This window comes from Apteryx mantelli, chromosome 1, assembly GCF_036417845.1.
Source record: "Apteryx mantelli isolate bAptMan1 chromosome 1, bAptMan1.hap1, whole genome shotgun sequence".
NCBI lineage: Eukaryota > Metazoa > Chordata > Aves > Apterygiformes > Apterygidae > Apteryx > Apteryx mantelli.
The window spans coordinates 82,379,606-82,402,878 of record NC_089978.1 but is presented as its reverse complement, the minus strand read 5'-3'; the positions used below and the strand labels follow the sequence as shown (position 1 = coordinate 82,402,878).

Here is a 23,273-nt window from a genome sequence, read left to right as displayed (position 1 = left end):
GCACTAGTTGTTTACTTGTTCCCTACTTAGTCATTGAGGCTACCAAAACTGTGAATAAATTCCTCCATGACAGGATTTTGTTTAAACAGTATCAAAGACCATATGCTGTTAAGACAAGGTCTGTTTCACCTTTATGGCTTTAAATGTTTTTTCTTTTCCTTAAAATAACAGACTCTTTCATACTGCACGCTTTTTCAATTCTGCATTAAATTGTGCAGGATACCTGCAGGATGAGTCTAGAACAGTATGTTTTATTCTTAGTCTTGAGAGCATTCATTGTGATGGACCTTACAGTGCCATACAGGCTTTTTTTTTCCCCCCAGCGGCTGAGATGTTTGAAAGAAGCTGAGACTTCTGACTCATAGCTACAGAGTAAAGAACTGAGGTGAGTTAAGCCATTATGGCCTCCCACTGTTTATTACCGCTCCTTTCTTGGAGGTTACCACCAAACATCACAGTTGGTTGATGAGAAAAAGTGTTTCTGCCTCAGCCATTTGAAATAAAAAAATGGTGCCCCAGGGCATACATAGTTCGCTGGCAATTTAAAGTTAAGATTCTGGTCAGTGAAATGGAGCTGCTGTGCCATGACACATGTTCTGCTCTGCAAGCACGGTTACGGGGGTTGCAGCCTGCAGCAAGGAGGCAGAGCAGACTCTTACAGCTCCTCAGTGAGTTTTGCCAGGGCAATAGTCCTAGCTGTTTGGTAATTGTGCCAGTGTAGCTTCTTCCATGTAGTCAGCTGCTACAGTTGCTGAAAGAATATTGTTTTAATCACCAGTAGTGGAAGAAATGTTGGTATATAGAAATGAATATATAGAATAATCTCTATAGTGAGGATGAAAGGATTTGAAAACCCCTTTTCTAAAGCCTGGAGTTTTGGCTGCACAGTGAGAATACTGCCAGAATTCAGGAGAAAAATGGATTTCAAGATGGGAATTTTGGACTTGAATATCTTATTCCTGGAGAGGTCCCTGTAGACCTCAATTCCACTGTCACAGCAACCTGTAATACTACTGTTGAAATCTATAGGGCTTGCATACTGATATTGTATGTGGAGCGAGTATTAACCCTATGTAGTGCTTCTAGGACATTATTGAAACATATGGTGAATTCTAGTGTCTTTGAAAATAATCATCACAAAGACTAAAACAAGTGAAAATAGTGCTAAGAAGTTTCTGTAGGAGAAGTGGATGGACTTTTCATGTAATTCAGGAGTTGCCATGCTGCTGGTAGTTTTTTGTGGAGTCTGAGAGTCCGGAGAACCTGGAGAAACAGGTTGCAGAGCAGCCCATGAGACAGACATCCTGGCATAGCTGGAAAACAGGAGAGTTTACTTTGGGAAACTGCCATGTTTCCTCTGATGACTTTAGAATAACCATCCTCTTCTGCAAAACACTTTGATTTCAACAAATTAGCCATTTTCCCAGAATGAAAAATAACATGTTAAAAAATTCCAGCTGGATCTCTCCTACGTGATTTAGGCCCTTTCAAAATCTTTCCCAAGTGTATCTTGTTTCTCATGTATTGCAAATGAGGCTTCATCATCACATAATTAGTACTGGAGAAACCTCTAGAAGTTCTCAACCTTTCAGATAAATATTCAAATATATGTTGATGTCTTCAGTTCTTTCAGACCAAAAACATGCTTCCATGTTATTTCTCTAGGGCTTTTTACAAAGCTGAAATCAATGAAACAATTAGCATTTCATGTGGGATCCAGTACTTCCTATCCTCATAAGGTTTTAATTCAAGCTTTGTTCAATTCTCACTTGAAATACGGGTCTTAAGACATGGACCACTTCCGTATTGAAATAAACCAGGGATTTAGCAATATGTAGGACTTAGCTGTGGTGATAAACCTAAGAGGGAAAGGTCTCCATGTCTCTATCTATAATGCTGAATAAAAGACAGCCAGGGAGTGATACCTGTTTCAGAGGCAAAATGGCATGGGCTGACTCAAAGTTGCATTAATTTCCACTATTCAAGCAGCTCATTTCCGCTGTAACAGATTTGCCTTGGAAAGATAAAGTTAGCTCAAGCAGAATCAGTGAGTGATCTGCCATAAGAGTATGAACAGTCAGAAGTATATAGGTCAAGATTATTCCCTGACCTCCTTTTATTTAACAGTGTATCCACAGTTTGTATCAAAACAGTCCTGAAATTGCTCTGAAAGTTTCTCAGAGTACAATTTCTGGATTAGTTTCAGCAGGAGAGAAACCCTTATTTGCAAAGCAGTGGTGCACCTAAGTGGTCTGTATAGACCACCAAGCGCGGATGCAAAGAAGTTTCAGTTCTGAAAAGGACATAGTGCACGAAAACACCAATGTAGATGTATCCTCCATGTCCACAGTGTCTTAGTCTTCAAGCTATATGAGGCCATAATTCTGCCCCTTAGAGGCACTTCCAGAATGATTTTCAAACCATCTGTATAAGCAGACTCCCATGCAATTCTTCCCTGAATGCAACATGTCATAAACTAGACCACCAAGTCATTACACTGTGCCTTTACATCCAGTGCATGTTTGCATATCCTTCATCCCTGCCAATGCAGGGTAACCAGACTATGAAAGAAGGAGAAAAGAAGAGGAAAAAATGACATAGGAATGTCCCTGCTATGTAACTTAAAGCAGATCTTGTAATGGAGAACATGCTCTCTGGGGACTGGTGCCGTTTAAAGTCAAATGCTGTTGCCACCAGAGTTGCACAGTACATTGTAGGGGCATGTTAGCAACACAACAGCACACATGCTCAGTACCTCAGAACAGTTTTCTGAGGGTGAGAATGCTCCCTGCAGAACTAACTATGTCTGTGAGTGACCAAGAGGAAAAAGTCCATGATTTGCTAATATTATTGGCTCAGCTTTAAAGTACAGTTCAAAAATTCAGAATACAGTTCAGAAACAGTGAGCTACAATTCAGAAATTGAGACTCCCTAGACCTGTAGACAGAGGAAAAGGCAATGAGCCTAACTCAGAATACTGTAATCTATAATCTGCTTCAGGATTTATAGTTTTTATGATTTTACATGAAAACAAGATTGAAATTCAAATAAATTGGGAATAGCAATTCCTCATGAAGTAGCAGAGTAAGAAGACAACATACAACCTAACAAGAGGAGGTGAACAGGTGACCAGCTTTCCCTGTGGATGGGGCTTTCAGCTGGCAATCAAATGCAGGCACAAGTGGTGTCATACTGCCTTGAGCCACAGTGCCTCTGGTGTCTGTATACTTGTTTCTTTTTCAGGTCTTGTGTTAGGGCTCTTCCCCAAATCAGATTACAAGCATCTTAAACTACAGCTTTACAAATGAACTAAAAAGGAGGGTCAGAGTGCACAGATTCAGGGACTGGCACGTGAGAGTCCATTCTGCTTTGTTGTTAGTATGCTAACTAGCCAACGCTTGGGCGCAGTTTGGGGGACAGCATGGACCAAAGACTGTTACTATTAGGCAGTTTGGATGAAGGCAACCTTGTCTGGTTGTGGAAGAGAGTTCAGATATGCAGATGCTGTATAGCTATATTTGGTCATATATATGTGAAGTACAACTTCATTAAGCTGGGATTTGTCTACTTCATGGAGTTTCATCATTTCAGTGAAGCATCATTTTTCATCATCATCATTCAGTGAAGCATTTATTCTTGCTCTTGCATTTCTGATCTTGGTACAGGAGGGAGTGTTCTTCACTGTTCGTCTTCTGTGATAACACAGGTTATGTAATAACACTCTATACAAACAGCGCTGTGCCACTTGCCCTTATGTGGAAGAAAACAATCACTGGCCTATTTTAATCACTTGAGTGGCATAGCCTCAGAAGCCAAGAAACAGTCTTTAATGAATTTAAACTCTAATATCTAATATATCTTATATTTAAATTCTGTACTTGATGAAGATCATCACTGGGGCAGGGATGATCAGGGAAAATGCCAAAGGGTGGGTTTCAAGTGCCCTGTCTGGAGAGAATGCTGTGAAGTAAACTTTGAAAAGGGTAGATAAAAAGCAAGTGGCTACAGTACGCATGAATCAGACAAAAGCCTTGTAGTATAGTATTTTTCACTTGGACTTTGTCTTCATCGACTAGCTAACCCCAAACAGGCCTTCCTTTTTTTCTACCTATCAGCATTGTGTAAATAAATCTCCCAGCTCATTCTATAAATAGTCACGATTCCTTCATTACAAATGACCTTTCTGCTCACCATGTGATTATACAAAGCATGCACCATGTCCAGGTGGGGGTCGTGTGATGCAGCATCTTGTGAGAGTACATCTAAGCATGTATGCAGCATAAAGTAAATGCTCTTTATTTGCAGTGCTATAGCAGTTTGCCCTAAAGCATCAAGTGTGCACATCCAGCTAAAGGTTTTTATGTTTTGGTGATATTATGGCTGATATAATGCCAGTTCTGCACATGCCCAGGAGTCCATAGAAAGGGAAGATCTTTCTTTGCATGCCATCTCCCCAAAGGCTGCCATGGCCTTTTATACTAAAGGTATAAATGCGCTAAGTGGTTGGCCTCTCTTCTCTTAGGAGACTGAGGAAGAATAGCTGTACATGATGAGTTGCTGGCAGGTTTGAGGGCATCCTACTGAATCAAACAATGAGAAAAAAAGTCAGTGTTCAGGTTAGCTTTCCCTGACTTCTATTGGACTTAAAAAGCGTAAGGCTGCTGTGTGAGGTACAGTTTCGCTAACTTGGCTTTTGGTTACATCATGGAGTTTACTCATATCAGTGGGGCATCATTTGCAACATCCTGAGGAAACAGATTCTGACCTTGCTACACTGGGGCTGTGTTTTTATTGTCCATCATCTGCAATGACACACATACAACCCCAGAAGTATTTATTAATTTCTTTTGAAAGTCTGAATTGCTGGTATTGGAAGTGCACAGCATTGTCATGCACAGGTTATCTTTTGAAGAATACTGAGGACAGGATAGACACTGAACATCTTTATGGACCAGGGTACCCTCTGCACACTTATGAGCATTAAGACCCAATTTTCAATATCTCTGTGTGTGGAAAAGGTAATGTTCTTTTGAGTGTGAGGCCATCTTCAGTCTTTTTCACCACTCAGTTCCTGCACAAACTGTGTCTCATGTTGTCTGTGTAGCTGTAGGAGAAGTTTTCTTTATTACATGTATGTTGAAAGGGGGATATCTTTTTATTCTATGAATTAATATAATGATGACAATGATTAATGGTGGAATCTGTCCTGAAATGTGGCCACGAAATCTGTCTTAATTCAGGTTCAAAGACTAATATTCTCAACACTGGAACAGAGAATCAAGAAGTTTGTTCTCCAGTCCCTAAGGAAAATTTGTTTTCTCCAGCTTATGGATGCATTTTTCCATTTAGTCACTTTGTACCTCATCCATATAAACCTTGATGACTGATTTAATCCAAAATAGGCACTGCTTCAGTAACTAATTTGGGTATGTTTGTTCACAAAAGTCAAGTAGGAGAACATTCCCCTGGAAAAGGTGTATAAGAGCTCGATAAAATATGTGTAAAATGACTACATCAGTTGCTTATGCACAGCTATTTAGCTGTTCAAATGCACACTAATTTAATGCATTTATGTTTTATTAGTCCTAAAGAAAACAAAAAGGAGACCTACAATATTACTATTTTTATGCAAAGGACATGTACTCATTCTGATGCTTCTAAAACAATGTTCACCATCTTTAAATGTAAATTAATGATTTACACTTATATAATTATATTCAAATCACTGGGGGAAGGGAAGTGATACCTCTGTTTTCCTTCCAATTCTTTTTAATGGAGTCCGTAGCTGTTATCATCATGACAGATCTCACACTTCAAATATTACTATTATTTGGATATTCCTGCCTAAATTTACAGAAAACTTGAAACAGAAATAATGGAATGTGAACTTCCACATTCATTTTAGCTGTTATAAGTGAAATATCAGTTACAACACTTCAAAAATTAGCACTGTTAATTAAGGGAAGGACTCTAAACAGTATTCCAGTTTCTTACGAAGTAAAGCTATTTGCAGTTCTGTGTGGATAAAATAAAGGACTATGCTAAGCATATGGAGGATTTATACATTCAGTTTTTTAGGAACATATTGCAGGATCTGTTGGGAAGATCATGACTGATTTTATTGCATTGAACCTGAAGACAGGCTCAGCTTTCATTAGTTTGGGAAATGCTATATCTCAGGCAATTTGTCTGAGAGAGATAAGTATCATGAGATCACGAACCATTGACAAAACATAGTTTTTACATTTGCAAAGTAGCTAAGGTTTTCATAAGGAGGCAATGATGCTTTGAATTATACATATAAACAAATAAATAATGTTCTCCTCTGTCTGTATATCCATAAATTTTCTTCTCCTTTTAAAACCAGTGCTGTAGTCTCAGACTTAATTAAACCAGAAATTAAAAAATCTGTAACTGCGCACTCAAGCATAAGCCATACCACACTCCTTAACAGCAGAAATGCATGCCTGTGACATTTTTTTAAGCTTATTGTTTTCCTTTAGGACCAGGCAAGCCAGTGTTTCAGCTTAATGATGCATGTGGACTGTACTGAAACACTATTTCCCAGGTCCAAAGAGAGCTTGAGCAGGTTTTTCTAAAAACTATGCATGTGGGAAAAGTGCTTATTCTCCTTGCAAGAAATACAGTATTTTTTTCATTCTTGAACATACAGCTGAAAATGTATAAAAGCAAGACTAGAATTTTCAGTATCGTGTAATTTTCTGTTTATTCTATAGCTTTGTTCAACTGGTATTTCAAATGACAGATTGGGTTTTTGGGGATATTTCTTCTACATGTGCTAATGTTTCTTTCCAAGCTACAGCATTTGCTTAATTGATATACTGCCCTGGTGATAAAAGGGGAGAGAGAAAATATTTGTGGGTCTGCCTTGTACCACTGAAGTCAGCGGGAACTTTGTCAATAATTTCAGAGGGAAGAAAATTAGGGCCGGTAAAACTATTTAAGTTTTACTGAACACTAAAGTTCCTTAACCAGGTAAAACAACTCTCTTTCTTTCTTTTGTTACTTTTCTGTTTCCTTTGCCTTTGGCCCTGGCTTTTATCTTCCTATTTGCATAACCACGAGAAGCCGAATTAATTTCAGGTATAAGACTGCCAAACCAACTTTGAATTTCTTTGGCTGTTCTGACTCTTTGTACTTTCAGCGCAGTGATGAGGGCCAGAGACTAACTAGATCTTACCAGCTGAGATATTAGGTGACTCATTACTTTGGAGATCTGTCTCCCATTTAGCCTCATCTGTCCATGTCTACATGCATCATGGCAGGTATCCATCCATTCACTCATGAATCACTTTATTTTCTTTTCTTATTAGATATGCCACATGGTATACGCTTTGCTTCCAGTAAAAGTGATCAGTGAAAGAATCACATACTCCCACTGTAAGTAACTGTATAATCAAATCCTGAGGGAATAGGAGGGAAGGGACCCTGAAAAAGAGGTTAAAAAACAATTCTTCATTCAAGGGAATAAAGCAATAAAAATAGGGTGGACAGCTGGCAAAACTGTGGAGAGAAAAGGAAAAAAAGATGTAAAGAGTAGTCTCTAGAGCATAAGACTTCAGCTGAGAAATGAAAGTAATTTCAAGGCTGAATAAAAGGGAGAGAGAAGTGAAAATAATGAAATGGTCAACCCACACAGGCAAACTAGAAAACTATAGTCAAGATCAACAAAAACAAATGATAAGCAGAAAACACAAGATACAGCCAGAACAAATGATCAGGATAGCAACTTGACCTGCTTTTCAAACATTTGAAGGAAAGAAAATGAAGGAAAGAAATGAGGAACATGAGGGGAAAAGTTTAAGAATATGGCAATGCAAATGACAGGCTTCTATTAAATAGTTTCTTTGTGTCTAATAGAGTATCTATTGCTGTTCTAAGCACAGATCAGGCAATATAAAGTAACCTTAAAATAAGAACAAGCGTTAATTATTTTAATATATATGCATTTGCATTGTGTATGTGGTATATGGTGGCTTTAGTTTAAATGATATTCTGTCTCTGTAGAATCTTTGTAATGTTTGTTCTTGAATTCAGTAGCCTAGGAACTGGATCCTCTCTGCACCTTTCTTTGGTAGTTTCCTCTAGTCTAGTTTTTAGTGTTTATTCTCCCTTAACAGAAAATATGGGTATCCTACTCCCACAATGGAATTATGTTCTTAAGTAATATCTTTCTGCCTAGACTCCACAGAAAATCCTGATATTTCTTGAGAAATTTGCTTAAGACACACTGAATATTTTAGAAATTTTGCCCGACTGAAGCTGCAGGCTTTGGCTTCTAGGCAGTGATTTGTAGGAAAAAACCAGCATTTTCTATGTTACACTTACTTATAACACAACCAGCCAGGTAGATTACAATGCAGTATCTTGACAGGTAGCAACTCCATGCACTGCTAATCTCTCTGAGAGGGAATGAAAGCCTCTGAATCCCAAGTCTTATCTTGGCAACAGAGCATAGATACTCTCCTTTAGCTCAGCAAGAATTTGTGTTTCCAGAGCAGGACAATGTGGTTCACAACCGTGCTGCCCCAGTACTTTTTTGTATGCGCAGTAGTAACAAACCATAGGGTTGCTGCATCCATATCACTCATCTCTCTGGATCGATGGAGTAGAAGAACCTCTATATGCTGGAGAGGAGCAGAAACATTCAGGCAGGACTCAGCTTCAAACTCAGCTGCCTGAATATAGGCGGCTGTACATGATGAGGGTACTTAAGTTCCCATTATAGTCAGTGGAGCCTACTGAGCCATTCAGCTCACCAGGTGCATTTATTTTAGGAAGAGCTGGACTGCTCTCTAGACTCCACTGGCTAATACTGGCTTAGCTGACTAAGATCTTGATTGACTTTAATGGGAGTTCAGATACCTTGCTGATGTGTGGACACCTACATGTAGAAGCCTGAATCTGCAAGCTAAAATCCTGCTCCTCAGGTCATGTTGCGTGGGCACAGCATTGAAGAGCCCTCTCTAAGTAAAGGCTTGTTGGATACCACGGTGTGCTTGGGATCTTGGCCTCTGACTGCAGCCCCAACCCTGCTAAAGGCTAAAAAAAGTCTAAGCTAGACCACTGAAAAAAGAGAGAAAAGAAAATAAAAAAGATTAGGTCATTTGTTCTTATAAGGAATAATTATAAAATCCAGGGCTGTATTATTTAAAACCCAGTTCACTTCAAGTATGTTGGCAATGCTCCCTCCTTTATTTCCTGCATGTATTCTTACAGACAAGTTTTCTGAAGGGGTGAGGGCTGGGAATTTTAAACTAATCTGAGAGAGGAGAGTTGTTTTTCTATTTATGATTGCAGGTATTTGCTGCTGTGTCTAATAGGATCCCCAACTTAAAGGATTTTGTCTAGCTTATAAAGTAAAAACAAACATTACAGGTCAAATTCCTGTTTTCATATTAAACTTAAAAAAAAAGAAAAGAAAAATACTCATAAGGAGTCAAAAGTCCCAGAATTTTCCACACCAGTGTGATCTGATGCAGAGAAGACTTGCTGTGTTTGTGGTTTAAATGGGATGAGGTTAATATCATCTTCCTAAATGTAATCTCTTTCTCCAGTGATAGGACATAGTGTTTCTAATTTTAATTACTGAGGTGGGTGGGTTGGATCACTAAAATTTAGATTTGGATTAGGATGTGGGTGTGGATTTATACCCTCTTCCTCCTTGTAAAGGCTGGGAAAGCTTGTTGTCTGGGCCCATCTTTTCGATTAATTTGCAGTAATTGAAGTGTGATGTGTGGGATGGGGCTAAAATGAAATACAATTAAAATTTAATCTTTCTTCTTTGGTATCTGCATCCTTATTTGTTTTAAACTATCTTCAATGCTCTGATAAGTTTAAGCCTTCCTATATCACATACTGTGCAAGCAGAAATATTTGAGTGAACTGTTGCCAATAGCTCTGAGCAAGAAAGGGGCATGTTTCAGATTACAGAGTTTTGTTGTTCTGATCTGATCTCCTTCCTAGGAGAGGCTGAGAAAGGCAGCTCTAGGGGATTTAGTTCTAGCAGCAGCAGCACATGATCTATCAATCGCGTGATTCTTACCACCGAGGCCTAATGGGGAGGGTGAAGAAAAAGCTAACAGTGCCTTGTGGAAGCAACAGCAGCTTCTTCTGCTTTTGGGCCTCCCCCGCCAGCTGGACTCTTCATGGCTTCTCCCAGGTTGGAAACCTACTGCTGCCCTAACCGGGATGCAGCCACGCAGCTAGTGATGACCTTCCAGCCCAAAGTCTTCTGTGGAGTCTGCACTGGCAGTGCCTCTGTCAGTCTGCTGCTGACCATCCTGCAGCTTCTGCCGAAGAAGGGACAGAGCCCAAGGAAGATGCCCAAAGCCTCCTCCTCTTCCACCATCCTTCTCCTTATCTCTGCTTGTGACATCCTTGGTGGCTTAGGTAAGGATCAGCTTGACGTCCCTCACCCTTGCTGTGGCAGGCTCGCATTGCTTTGAGGTGCACTAGCCAAATGAGCTGGTTAGTGGCCAACAGAAATTTCTGAGGGAAATTTCATGTATTCATGGGAAGATTTGGACTAAATGAGATCAGAAAATGATGGGCCTTTGGGGAAATGTGTCATTTAATAGTTAGATTTTAAAAGTAACAGCTCTTGACATATCTACACCAAAATCTGTACTTTAAAACAAAGGAAAATCTGGAACAGTGACTGATTCTTAGAGGAATGCATGGAAGTGGAGGCGAGGGAGAATATTTTAAGACTAAGACTGGCATCCAAAACTTAGCCAATCCTAAGGACTGAATTTGAAAAACACTTGCCTTGTATCTTTAAATCCTCCCATGCAAGGTTTGCACTATTGTTCAAATGCCAGTCACTTCTCTGGGCATATCACATTGACAGCAAATTAGTTTAAATCGCAGATCATGCTGAACACAGGCTTCTGAAACGTGAGAGAAGCTCCCTTATCAAGGACAACCTGCTGCCCACTCCCTGAGTGACAGGCTAGAGGAATAAAACAACAGACCTGGACACTCATGAGTCAAAATGAGACTGCTGTGTCTGAATCTGCCATGTCAGTTGATGTCATTTACTGCCAAATTAGGTATAAATTACTACTACTACACTTGCTGTGAAAATGCAGGAGGAGATTTTTCTACAATAACATCTTTTTCTCACATTAAATAAAAGAAGTAATGCTGTTTTGTCAGTCTCTCTAGCTGCTAGGGAAGGGGATAGGATTTTGGACCTTTACCCCTTTCATACCGAGCCAGGTTTTCTCACAGTACTTAGTAAGAACCAATATTAAAACAAATGAAAGACTGGGAAATAAAGAAGGAGAGAGATGTAAAGATTATGCGTGCATTCACCTGGAAAAGATTTTTTCAGTCAGATGAGGCCAGCAAGAGATAAAGTTATTTTTCTCCCTTTCTCTCTCATTGGCAAACCAGAAGTATTTATCCTTCATTGTCTTTGAATTAGACTCACTTCAGTAGGTGGGAAACCTTCCTCACTTGGTGGGAAACCTGGTGGGTTTGTTATGCTATATGCTACTGCTTTAAGGCCACTTTCAAGTGAAACCAGAAATTCTTGCTAACAAACTGTAAGTTCATTTAAACAATCAGTATTGTTCTCACCTAATTCTGAAGTCCTGCGTGTTCAGTCCTTTGACAGACAGAAAAAGAATTGCTTGTAAAACTGAATACAGTGAAAAGTGTCAAATCATTTTTTCTGAAATGAAGGATTAAAGAGAAATCAACATTAGCATATACACAGGTAAAATTGTAAATAGTTAGTTGCTGTTTTATGTCAACCTGTTAAATGCTATTCAGTTCATTTTACCACAGTGTTTGACAGTATCTGTAGGTAAGTGAGATTTTAATCTACAGAACACAGCATTTCAAGTCCCAGCAACTTAAAACTCTGGTGCTACTTTCACTGAGAGATTACACTGACATTTAAATAGTGCAGTTGTTTCCTGCTCTTTCCGTCTACAGATCTAGCCTTCTTGTTAAAGCACAAAATCTAGGCTACAATGTGAAAAATGTGGCCGGGAACAAGCATGTGACTTCAACCACGTTAACAGATCCAAAGCATTAATACATTTTTCTTTAGGTATGATCTTCAGATCAAGTGTATGGTTAGGCTTTCCGGGCTTCATAGCTAACATTTCTGTGGTGAACGGGACCGACATATGGCCTTCTGCTTTCTGTGTGGGAAGCGCGGTAGGTACAAAGATCATCTCCATTTTGTTTTGTTCGCAGTACCTTTATGTGGGCAAGCTGTTGTATCCAGAAGGAAATTAAACTGTGAGTCAGAGTCTAAATATGATGGATTTCAGCCTCTGCCACACCTGTACAAGTATTTTCATGCCTCCCCCTGAAAGCCCAAGCTGAGAGTGGGCGGGGAGCTAGACGCTGTAAAAGTAATGGGCACACTAGCTACGAGGGAGCGGAGAAGAGCCCCAGTGCCCTTTTGTAGGCAGCAGATCTGCCTGGTCCAAAGCGTTCTGCAGTAGTCACTCACCACAGAACTGCTGGGCTAGGAGCTCTTCGAAGGGCAGACCTAAACCCAGGTCAGAGATGCAACTGCGTAACAGTAGAGACGTTCCCAAGCTGGCTGCGAAATCGCTTGGTCGGCTCCTACTGGCCCAGCATCACTAATGACACAGCAACTCCAGCGTGGCCACAACGCGGGGTTGTTTGGCCATCTTCTCGGGCAGAAATTACAGCCTGCGTTGATGCCGCATTGTAGGGACCAACTGAATTCAGCAACTCGGGTAGCTTAAATTAGCTTTTTCAATGTGACACTGTGTTTTAGTCACACATGGACTGCAGGATAAATATACTCAAAGACACAAGGCTACTGGCAGAAGTGCTCTCTTTACTGTGTATTTTGCTTAGACATGGGTACAGGCATTCATAAATGGCTGCATCTGGTCATATGCAATTAAGTATCTGCTGGTTTAAAATGTATAGAATAAGAAAAAGCAAATGCATTCCAAAAGTACAAACTGAAACTCGGTTTCAAATATTACCATCACAGTACTGAGGTATATCATATGAATTTGCTGTGCAAGAAGAAAGGTCACAGGGTTTTACCAATACATAGAGAATGACAAATAAGACAAATCATCAATTTACCCAAATTTAGTAGGAATGCAGGGTACCCAAAGAACAGTATTAGCTTTACAATCTGAAGTTTGCAATATAGAAAAGAATATGCTGCATAAAAACAGTTATTCAGCTCCAATAGATTTTAAATAAAACAGTATGTGCCAAAATGCAACTCACCATACCTTATATGCCTAAATTAGGGCAAATATAGTGTTTTACTGTAGATACAGATATCAGTCAGACACACATATCATTTCTCTATTTTCCATCATACATGTTTAAATTTTTCTTGTAAGGTGCAGTGTTTTTTTCTTTAAGGAAAGGGAAACCAATAACATCAAAATCTTGTAATAGGAATGTTCTAGTCTAAAACCATATTTCCATATGTCTTAAATTTCAACTTCTGGCCCTTAACACAGGAAAGAGTATTTTTAAACAGTGAGAAAGATACTGTATGTAGATTGTTTGCTTTTCATTTTGATCTCAGGTTAGATGGTGAGTAGCATGGCAGCCTACCACAATTTCTATTTTTGCTTTCTTGGGCACCAACCAAAAGTGCTGCAGTTTGGGTCCCTTACTAAATTTAAATTTAATTATATTGAGAGGAAAAATGATCCTCCTTCCACTCATTTCCTCTAACATGTTCTCATGTGAGTTAATAAAATGTTTCTGCTTCTATTTTAAGTTTCTTCTAGTGCTACTGTTTTGTTTCATTTACCTGAAAACCAAAAGAAATTCAAAAAAGGCATCTCCTTTGAAGAACACCCGCTGATTTGCAGATAGATACCCTCTCAGGCACTATTGCAAGATGTGGTGTTTTGCTAAAAGTGGGGGTAGTATATGAAGATTTTGTTTCTTAGGTACATGTGTTTTTATATTTTTGAGATGGTCTTGTCTATACTGGATTTTCCAGATGGAGAGACCCTACAGTTTACTTCTGATATGTATATGTGTAGTGAATTGTTCGTTTCTTAACTGCAACAAATATGTAAAAGTGCAGATTAAGTTACAAGCTGAGTGGAATGGATAAAGTGCATTAGAAGGAAGACTGAATGGAATTATACTTTCTGACTCCTGTGCACTAGCAATATGCCACATTATTTGAATTAAATGCTGAATAATTCATGTCACAAATGACTAGATGTAGGGTCTACACCCATGATAAAAGGAAATATTTCCCAGCTTGATTTACCTTTTGGAGAAAGGAATGCTAGATCTTTATTCACTGGTGTTTGGCTCAGTAACAAGTATGTTGGTTTCCAGCTGTAAAAGGATGCTACTCTGGAGCCATGAAAAGGATATTCAGATAAAAACTGAAAGAGGGACTCAGAGGGAAAGTAATCTGTATATTAAAATAGTTCCAGACTAATGAAAGAATATGCTACAAAGAGCCAGCTCCTATGGGGAAGAACTATGGAATTTATAAACAGAGGCAAAGAAAGCTCAGTTATCTTATATATACACTCATGGGAAAAATGTTTATGGTCAGCTCACAAATGCAGTGGAATTTAACTTAACTTGAACCTGTGCCTAGAACTTTCTTTCTGAATTTTTTTTGAAGAAATTAGTCAGAGAGTTTGGTATGGATAATTTTTCCAGAGAGTTTTTTTTTTCCAGCTTATTGTCTTTTTTCTTATTTACTGTTCCCTAACCCAAGTTCTTGAACATGGAGAAAGCACCCTTTGCTCTCAGAGCCCGCAGTGCAAAGGCACACGGTGGTGATGACTGACATCAGTTATGTTTTCATGCCTTGGATACTGAGAAACTACTAAAATTTTAACCTGAAATTAAAATATCCACACTATAAATTGTTACTGAAGACTTCACGTAAGACATTCAGGGCTAAGACCAGAGAGATAAATAACAGATTATCTAAGTAACAGAATAAACTGAGGAAACAAACACTGTTTGATTTATCTATGACTAGATTTGTTGGCTACAGCAGTTTTGTTCCTGTGAATTTGAGTAGCATTTCATACTTCACAATCATCTCAGTTGCAAAATACACCCATTTAATGAAGAGGTCACCAGGCTACAGGTTTGGCTCCTACTGTTCCCTCACTCCATCGCCCTAGTGGTACTAGAGACTTTATCAACAACTGTGACATTTTGATTCTTTTTCCTGCAGATGTGGATCCAGCTATTATATAGTGCTGGCTTCTGGTGGTTATTCTGCTATGCTGTTGATTCTTACTTGGTGGTACGAAGATCAGCTGGACTGAGGTACCAGAGTTAAAGCTCTAAATGTGTTACTTTACTTCCAACACTGTATGTCCATGTTTGTATGCAGATATCTAAATGCATAAATGAAGCTTGTACACACATCTGATGTTCACATGGTTACCAGATAATGATATGGGTGTGCTAAGTGCTTATATTGCCAGGGAAATGCTCAGATATTGGTTTGTTTATGCCCAATTGGCATTTAAATGTAGCTGAATTCATTTATCCTTTGAAAAAATAAGGTGCAGTTCTGGCTCTATTGACTTCTTTGCAGCAGGATATTATTTCTGTCCCTATTCTGTACCTGAAATTGACTCTTGTGGCAAAAAGTATTATCCTGAAAATAAACAAATGCTGGGGGATGGTGCTGATTTTCATGCACTTCATTCTCCGGGATTTTTTCTGATTTTCTATTTTATCTACTTTTCAGTTTTGTCATCATTACACTCCTGATTGCATTTGCAGACTTTTCAAGAAGAAAAGAACATGTATTTACTATACCTTTTCCTGCAATGCCTATAACTGAAGAACCATGCTATATGGAAAATACCATGCTATAATGCCAGACACAAAATATATGTTGTTTTCAAGCTGGATATTAGAAGGGCAAAATGACCTTAGTTGCCACTGCTAACCACAGAACTATGTGATAATGTACCCAGATGACACCGAGTAATCAGATACTGGAGACATGATTCATTTGGCAGATGTTATCAAAATGGGGGTTTTTGAGTTCCAGCTAGAGTTAACCTCTGCCTGTGAATGACAAACCTGATTTCGTAAAGTCATGCAAAGCAGTACCCAGAGTCTTGTCTGAAGCAGTTAGGACTACCTCCTTCCCCCATGACTATTCACGGGGAAAAAATGTATATTTGGGCCTGATTCTAAAATCAGAGTAGTCAGTCAAGGACCTTCTATGCAGCCAGATCTGACACTCCCTAAGATAGGAGCTGAATCTGAATAAAAGTTATACATTATGATTTGCAAACTACCAAAGGGTAGTTTATGTGACTGTTTGGCTCCTTTATGTTTTCATCCCCTAATTTGCACTCCATAGGAAAAATGAAGGATGCAGGAGGTCTTCTGGAGATTTGGGGATAAGAGAAAGGCTTTCCATGCTATAGGCAGGGCACACAGGAGCTCTCTGTGCAAGACTGAACGACTGCTTTGGCTTATCCTTTTTCTGGAGGCCCCTGCTCCACCTGCTGTCCTTAGTTGCTGTACTGCCTGTGTTGTTCTGCACCATTTCCTATCTGTAAAGATCTATTTGCATGAGGGTCCTATTTTTATGTTGCAATTTGGAAAGCATAAGGTATAGTATCTTTAACTTCTGTCCTGTTTGGTGTGCTTCCAGTACAATTGTCCTGTACCACATGATGACATGGGGCCTAGCACTTTTGCTCTGTGTGGAGGGAGCTGCACTGCTTTACTACCCATCTCTTTCCAGGTAAGCAGGGGTCTAGAAAGAGACTATGAAATCATATCACTCTGTGATCATTTGAATGTCTTTCAGTCAGTTTTAGAGACACGCATCTAAATACTGGGTTAACTTTTTTGATCTTTGGGAAAGCATGTCACACTAAGTCAGTGCAATCCTACAAATATCTGCCTGGGTTCTTGGTGGGTCCTGAAGAAATATGCCAGGCAATACAGCCACTTGGGGATGTTGCAGCTCTGTGATATAGCTTCTGCTATGAGCTGCTGTGAGCTCATGAAGGCCTTGTCAGGGAAAACGGTCTGAACAAGGCCACGGCAGGCAGGGAGTGCCTGTCCCATCGTCCTGTTCTCTCATTCCTGGTTTTAGCCTTGTATTTGTTCCTTTAAAACTGAGAAAAATTCACAGATGCTACATGCTAATAATCAACTTTGTGACCCGTGTGAACTGGCTGTGAAAGTCTGTGAATTAGAGGTTTAGCATTTGTTTACTTCATTCCCTTTTTTTTTTTTTTTTAAGTTAAAGTTGAGATGGATAGAATAGCCAAAACTATCAGATGTGGGGAAAAAAAGTGAACAAGCTCTGAATAATTTCTTTTCAGTTGTGAAAATGGCCTGGAGCATGCAATCCCGCATTACATCACAACTTATGCCCCCCTCCTGCTAGTGCTGGTGGTCAACCCAATCCTGTTTAGAAGGACAGTATCAGCAGGTATGCTTCTAAGGGCCAACATGAATTAGTATGTATTATTTAGCAAAATAACAGTAACGTATAAAGCCATGCTTATATATTGAGTGATGTAGGATGGCCCCTTAGTAAGTCCTAAGGGATACAGCAAAGAAAGGGAGGGAATTGCCTATTGAAGTAATAAGATGCCATCTAGCTGGGAAATTTGCCTTAGAGACACGCTTTTGTCATGTCCTCAAGTTATGCTGTTATAAACCTCTACTGCAGACTGGCAAAGGTGTTTCTATGATACACAGCAGCTCTTTATTTAAAGTGTTTTAGACAAGTGTAACACGGAGACTTAACTCTACTGCAGTAATGGTACCAACCTAGATTTTGAAATGTAATTTTATCTGCTACAAAGATAACGTTGGTGAGATTTGATAGCTGAATTAGCTTCTTTGCAGCCCTATTCAAAAATAATGAAACATGACCAGAATTTTGTTACTCCTGATTCTAAGACTATGAAACAAATGGGAGTTGTATACAACTCAGTTGGGGCCTTGAAGTTCCAATTTAATTTACTATCCAGTGCATCAAAGAAATGAGCCTGAAAGAAAAAGCCGCTGATTCAATGAATTCTTTGCAAGTAATATTATCAGTGCTAGGTATTTTCAGTATCTGAATTCATACTTACCATCTACACTTTAGATATATAAAAAGCCAGCAACAGAAGACCTTATATTCTAAGTTCAGTCTTCATCCAATCTACCCTACATTGCTCAGCAGTACCCATTTTCAAAGGAACAGCTGAGCAATCTGTAGAATATTTTATTATAGCTAATTAGTTCTACTGTGGTACCTCCTATATGTTTCGTTTAACTCAGAGACCCAATGTGTTAAACATTTGGTACATATACCAAAAAGACAACCCTTACTTGCATCATTGTATTATATCATTCTTGTGACCTGTACAAAGAATTGCATTTATGAGAGAGCACTCACCAATTTGTACAGGAGAATGGTTTTTATTTAGGATTATAACTCCATACAGGAGCATAAAGAAAGTAAGGGATCAGTCCAAAGCCTGGAACCAAAATGTTCTATAAGCAAAGATAAACTTTAACCTATAAAGTGTTCATTATCAAAAATATCTGTTACCCTCTGCAATTTGTGAAAACACTCAATATATTGGCAACTGCATTCTGCATTAGCTACTATTTTTGTATGGTTTGATGGCACAGACTTTTTTTAGAGTTTATTGAAATTGCCTACTTGATAATTGGTAAACTTATCTTCCATATCGTGCTTCAACCCCAAACAATTGAAGTTACTGGTACCCAGACAAGCAAGTGTTGGTGATACAGCAAGCTAGGACAATACATTTTCTGTAATCAGCAGCAAAGGTCTTCAGTGACAAAATAAATAATGAATGTGCATACATGTGTGATATGTATCTATGTGTGTGTGTGTGTGTCTGTGTGTGCTTTATGTTAAGTATGTCCATGTTTGTGTCCACATACCTGTGGCAACACTGTATGGTTGAAGTATGATGTCTTATGTTTCCTTGCTCTGAAGTGAACAAGCACTGTTTTCTCAAACAACCTGTAGTTTCACTCCATTCGCTAAGTAACGCAATAATGAAGAAAAGGTACAATAAGTAAGAAAAACACGAAAGTCTGCATGATGTATTCTATAGGCTAAAGAAGAGAAGACCAAGTGAGGATGTAACTATGACTTAAAAACAGAAAAGTCTTTTCTCCTTGACTGTAGAGGATAGTAAAAGAAGGATTGAGCTTGAACTTAAACAAATGTGGTCAAAGCAGGAGCAGGAAAAGCTTTAGTATGGTAAGGGTTGGTAAAGCACTGGAATAGCTTGCCTGGAGAGGTCTTTGAGTATTCCTCATTTTTCAGCAAGCTCATTGAGACTGCAACAACAAACAACACACCTAAATATAACTGTCATGCTCAGGGCCAGGGAATGGACTGGATAATCTCTGAAAGTCCATTCTTTCTATGGGAAAATACACAGCGAATATGTTTGTATTTGTGTGTATGTATATTCTAGCACGTGACATAACTGTCTATTTTGCTGACATCACACTTCATTACATGCACATCACACACAAGTTTTAAAGGTGTAGCCATAGCTCTATCAATTGCACAATTAAATGAAATGTGTAGAGTAGGATAGAATGTATTCTGCTCTAGCCTAAGCATCATATAATGTATCATTATATCGCACATCACATAAAAGTTGCAGGCACTACCTTTTTAATTATAAAAGAAAAGTATGTTGACCATACTAACTATTTTCTATCTTCAGTGGGACTGAGAGAAGAAAGAAGACATAGTGAAATACCACCCATTTTAGGAATCCATAGTAGATGTGGTTGTTTTCCTTAAGTATTAGGCTGCATGTGAGATTGTTTGGTGATGGTCCATCCAGCTTCTGAACTGTTGCTAGGGATAAATCCATTTCTTCCTTTGATATCTTTTTGCAGACATCAGTTTTCTGGATCCCTGTGCTATAAATAACAAGATGCATGTATATTAATGAACACAATTGTATACTTTCCAGTTGCCTCCTTACTGAAAGGGAGACAAGGAATTTACACAGAGAATGAAAGACGCCTGGGGACAGAGATCCAGATCCGCTTTTTCAAAATTATGCTGGTATTCATTATCTGGTAAGGGGGTGCATTGTGTTGTTTTGAATTCCTTTCTTCCCAACTGGAGACAGTCAGGGACAAAAATAGACTCTGATAGGTTGTTTCATTTTTTGTCGGTCTTTATGTTGCAAAGAGAAGGCTTCCAAGGAACAAGTTCACAAACTAACTGAAGCAGTAATGTAGCATAACAAGGCAGTAAGGAAATGATTAAAATGTTTAAGCAACAGGGAAAACAGTAACCCCTAGAAACAACAGCAAAAAGATGGTTGGGCACAACCTAAATGAATAACTGTCTGAAACAGCAGCTCTCCAGTACTGTGTGCCGATAGACAGCTTTCTGCGCTCAAGATTTCTGAGAGCCCACTCTACACCCTTGTCATCAAACATTTCATTGAAAACCTACAATATATATGGTTCTAAGACTGGCTTCAGGCTGCGGACTGTGACTATATAACACAATTGCCTCTACAGTCTGCAGATCACAAGTGTGTGAAGTAAGCGTTGCATATCAGCTGGAAATAGAGGGACTACCATGGTTACACTCTGGAAAAGAAACATCTCTGCTGTGTGTGAAATTTCTGGTCATTTAGTCTCTTTTCTATTCTTCCATCTTCTTCCCTGAAATAGGACTTTTGGGGTAAGGAAAGAAGTAGAGGAGGGAGGGAGTGTACTCATCTCCAAATCCCTTACATCTCTGTTCTAGCAACGCAATTCAGTGCAGTCAATTCTGGAGTGCTAACTGGAACTGAAGGTGTTGGATGCACACAACAAAACTGAGCAGAAATAGAGCCTGCTTCTGGAGGCAGTGTTTTCTACTGCAATCTCATAATTATAGCACAATAATAAAGGCACCAGAAGGGGTGTTGATCCAGTCTACAGGGGACCGTGCAAAGACCTAGCAAGAAGCAGTCACTGCCATAAGGTGCTTACTATTTACATAGGTAACACAAACAACAGGAAGAGGAAAGAAACTGCCCTGGAGTAGAGAAATGGCTTGGATAGATTTAGCGGTCTGTACAACTACTTAATATAACAGTACTTAATATATACTTAACTTAATAATAACTTATATACTTAATGTAACTACTTAATACACAGATACATTAATGCATGTTACACTGCTTTTAAAGACTGAGGAGGGAGGAAGGCTGCCTTTTTATCTTGTCCTGGCTGCTGTGTACTGAGCGCACCGGAGGGAAACTATTTTCTTTTCTTTGGAAATAACTGCGCCTGCTTGGCTTGGGAGAGAGGTTTCTGCTGTGCAGGGTGGAGTAGCCAGAGGGAGAGAGAAAGAGAGCAGTGAGCAAGCCTGCAGCATAACTTTCTGGGAAATTGCTGAAAATAATAAGGAGCTTCAAGGCTCCAATATCCAGGCTTCAAGGTTACAGAAAGAGAGAGTCTCATTTTAAAGACCAGAGGGACTAAAAAAATGCAGTTGCAACCTAAGGAATTGTGGCCAGCTTGCTAGATTAGGAGCAAGCATCAAAGAAGGGACCAACTCCACAAAGACGCAGTGGGGACATTTGTTTATTTCCATTCTATCTCATTCTGAGTTTTTCTGTTAAAAATAAATTATGCTTTTAGTTTTAGATTTTGTTCTTCTGATAAAACATAAGCTTTAGAGTGCTGAAACTCTTTTAAGGGTCAGTATACAGTAAGACTGAGGCAGTCCCATCTCGAAGCACTAGGAAACATGCATTTCCATTCCAAAGTTCAAATATGAGACTAGTTAGTCAAGGACATCAGGGCAACATGGGATAAAATAGAGGCCTGCAGATTTGGGAGAGAAGAGCAGGATGTTTTACACTGTGTTAAAAATATAATCATAGGAAAGACATGTATAAACTCTTTTAGAAAGTATGACATGGGTGCTTTTTGAAACTGCAGTAGAAATACAAAGAAAGGCTGCTCTGACTGTTTAGAAGTCCTAGGAAGTAATAACCATTTTACCTTAACCCTTATTTAATGTGGAATATTCACAGTGTCTTTTTCACAGCAAGAGGTTTGATTATGTTCATCCTTCTTTAGAAATAGAAATTACCTTTATTCCTAAAATTTGTTGGCATTTTTAAGGATTTTAAAGTCCAGCTTTAGCTGTTTTACTCTATTTTACAGAGTTTTGAAAGTCTGTTCTATTCTAACCTGAAATTTTAGGATATTTAAGGGGGCTTGGGTTTCTTCAATCTTTTACAGCATGTATGCATATATTTGGTTTCTTTATCTGTAAGTGTCTTGTTTTTGGTGTCTTATTTTTAAGACACAGATATATATATATATATGTATGTAAAATTGTCTTGTTCTCTTCCTCTTCTTTCTTTCTTTCTTCTGCAACAGCTGGTCATCCAATATCATCAACGAGAGCCTTTTGTTCTATCTTGAAATGCAGCCAGATATCAATGAAATACCCCTGAAAAATATTAGAAGTGCTGCACTGATCACATGGATTATAATGGTAGGTTAACCATGACTTTTCCTAATCTTAGAAATCAGTCTTGTGAGGTTGGAGGAACAGCACCAGTATAATGTGTGGTTTTTGATTTTGGAAATATAAACACCTTTTCACTCCAAAAAATCAGGGAAGAAAAGCAGAAAATAAGAAAGAGGTAGGAGCTGTCACTGGGAGTGCTTTTCACATGTAAACTTAGCCAAAAGGTACCAAAGACCAACTTTTTTCCCTTTTACTAGAGTATGCATTCCCTCTATGAGTGATTCCTATCCATTTGAAGGTGCAGAATAGACCATTAAAATGAGTTCTGGTCTAACCTTTCTAGCCTCTGCTATAACACAAGCTACAAGGTTTTAGCTCATGATTCCTGAAGGTTCCCCCAAAACATGGGTATTTTCTGATAATTCTCTGTTTGTAATGAGGGTTTTCTGTATTGGTGTCTTGTAAAAAATAACCACATGTTACATCATAATATATGGATGATTATTTGGGGGGAAATACATGAAAAATCTTGAAAGCAATGAACAAAAAGATAGCTATAAGATATTGGGCTGTAACTGTGCTCTACTCTTTTTTATCCCTTTGGAATATTTGACAATGGATTTTCCAGAGGTGATAACGTGGGTTCCTGTTTCAAGAGAGTTTATTTCAGAGCTCTTAAATACCTGTAAGGCCTGAACACACTCTGTGTAGTTAAGCCCTTGTGCCACTTTGTATTAAAGGGTTAAGTATTTCAATTCATTCA

General features: G+C 38.8%; 1 protein-coding gene across 6 annotated transcripts in view; it reads left to right on the top strand.

The window, feature by feature from the left end:
• Window positions 1-148: 148 nt before the first annotated feature.
• GPR143 (G protein-coupled receptor 143) overlaps window positions 149-23,273 on the top strand; it is a 59,436-nt gene continuing 36,311 nt past the window's right edge. For 4 of the 6 annotated variants that reach the window (XR_010884144.1, XR_010884145.1, XM_013951194.2 and 1 more), the window contains exons 1-9: window positions 149-385; window positions 7,335-7,401; window positions 10,159-10,413; window positions 12,086-12,195; window positions 15,215-15,309; window positions 16,664-16,756; window positions 17,346-17,455; window positions 19,992-20,100; window positions 22,417-22,534. Coding sequence is in view for 2 of the 6 variants with exons in the window: in XM_013951194.2 (XP_013806648.2) it covers window positions 7,344-7,401; window positions 10,159-10,413; window positions 12,086-12,195; window positions 15,215-15,309; window positions 16,664-16,756; window positions 17,346-17,455; window positions 19,992-20,100; window positions 22,417-22,534 (948 nt within the window). In the remaining 4 variants the exon portion in view is untranslated. The remainder of the gene's footprint in view (window positions 386-7,334; window positions 7,402-10,158; window positions 10,414-12,085; window positions 12,196-15,214; window positions 15,310-16,663; window positions 16,757-17,345; window positions 17,456-19,991; window positions 20,101-22,416; window positions 22,535-23,273) is intronic. The other 2 variants (XR_010884146.1, XR_010884147.1) reach the window with 2 other exon arrangements.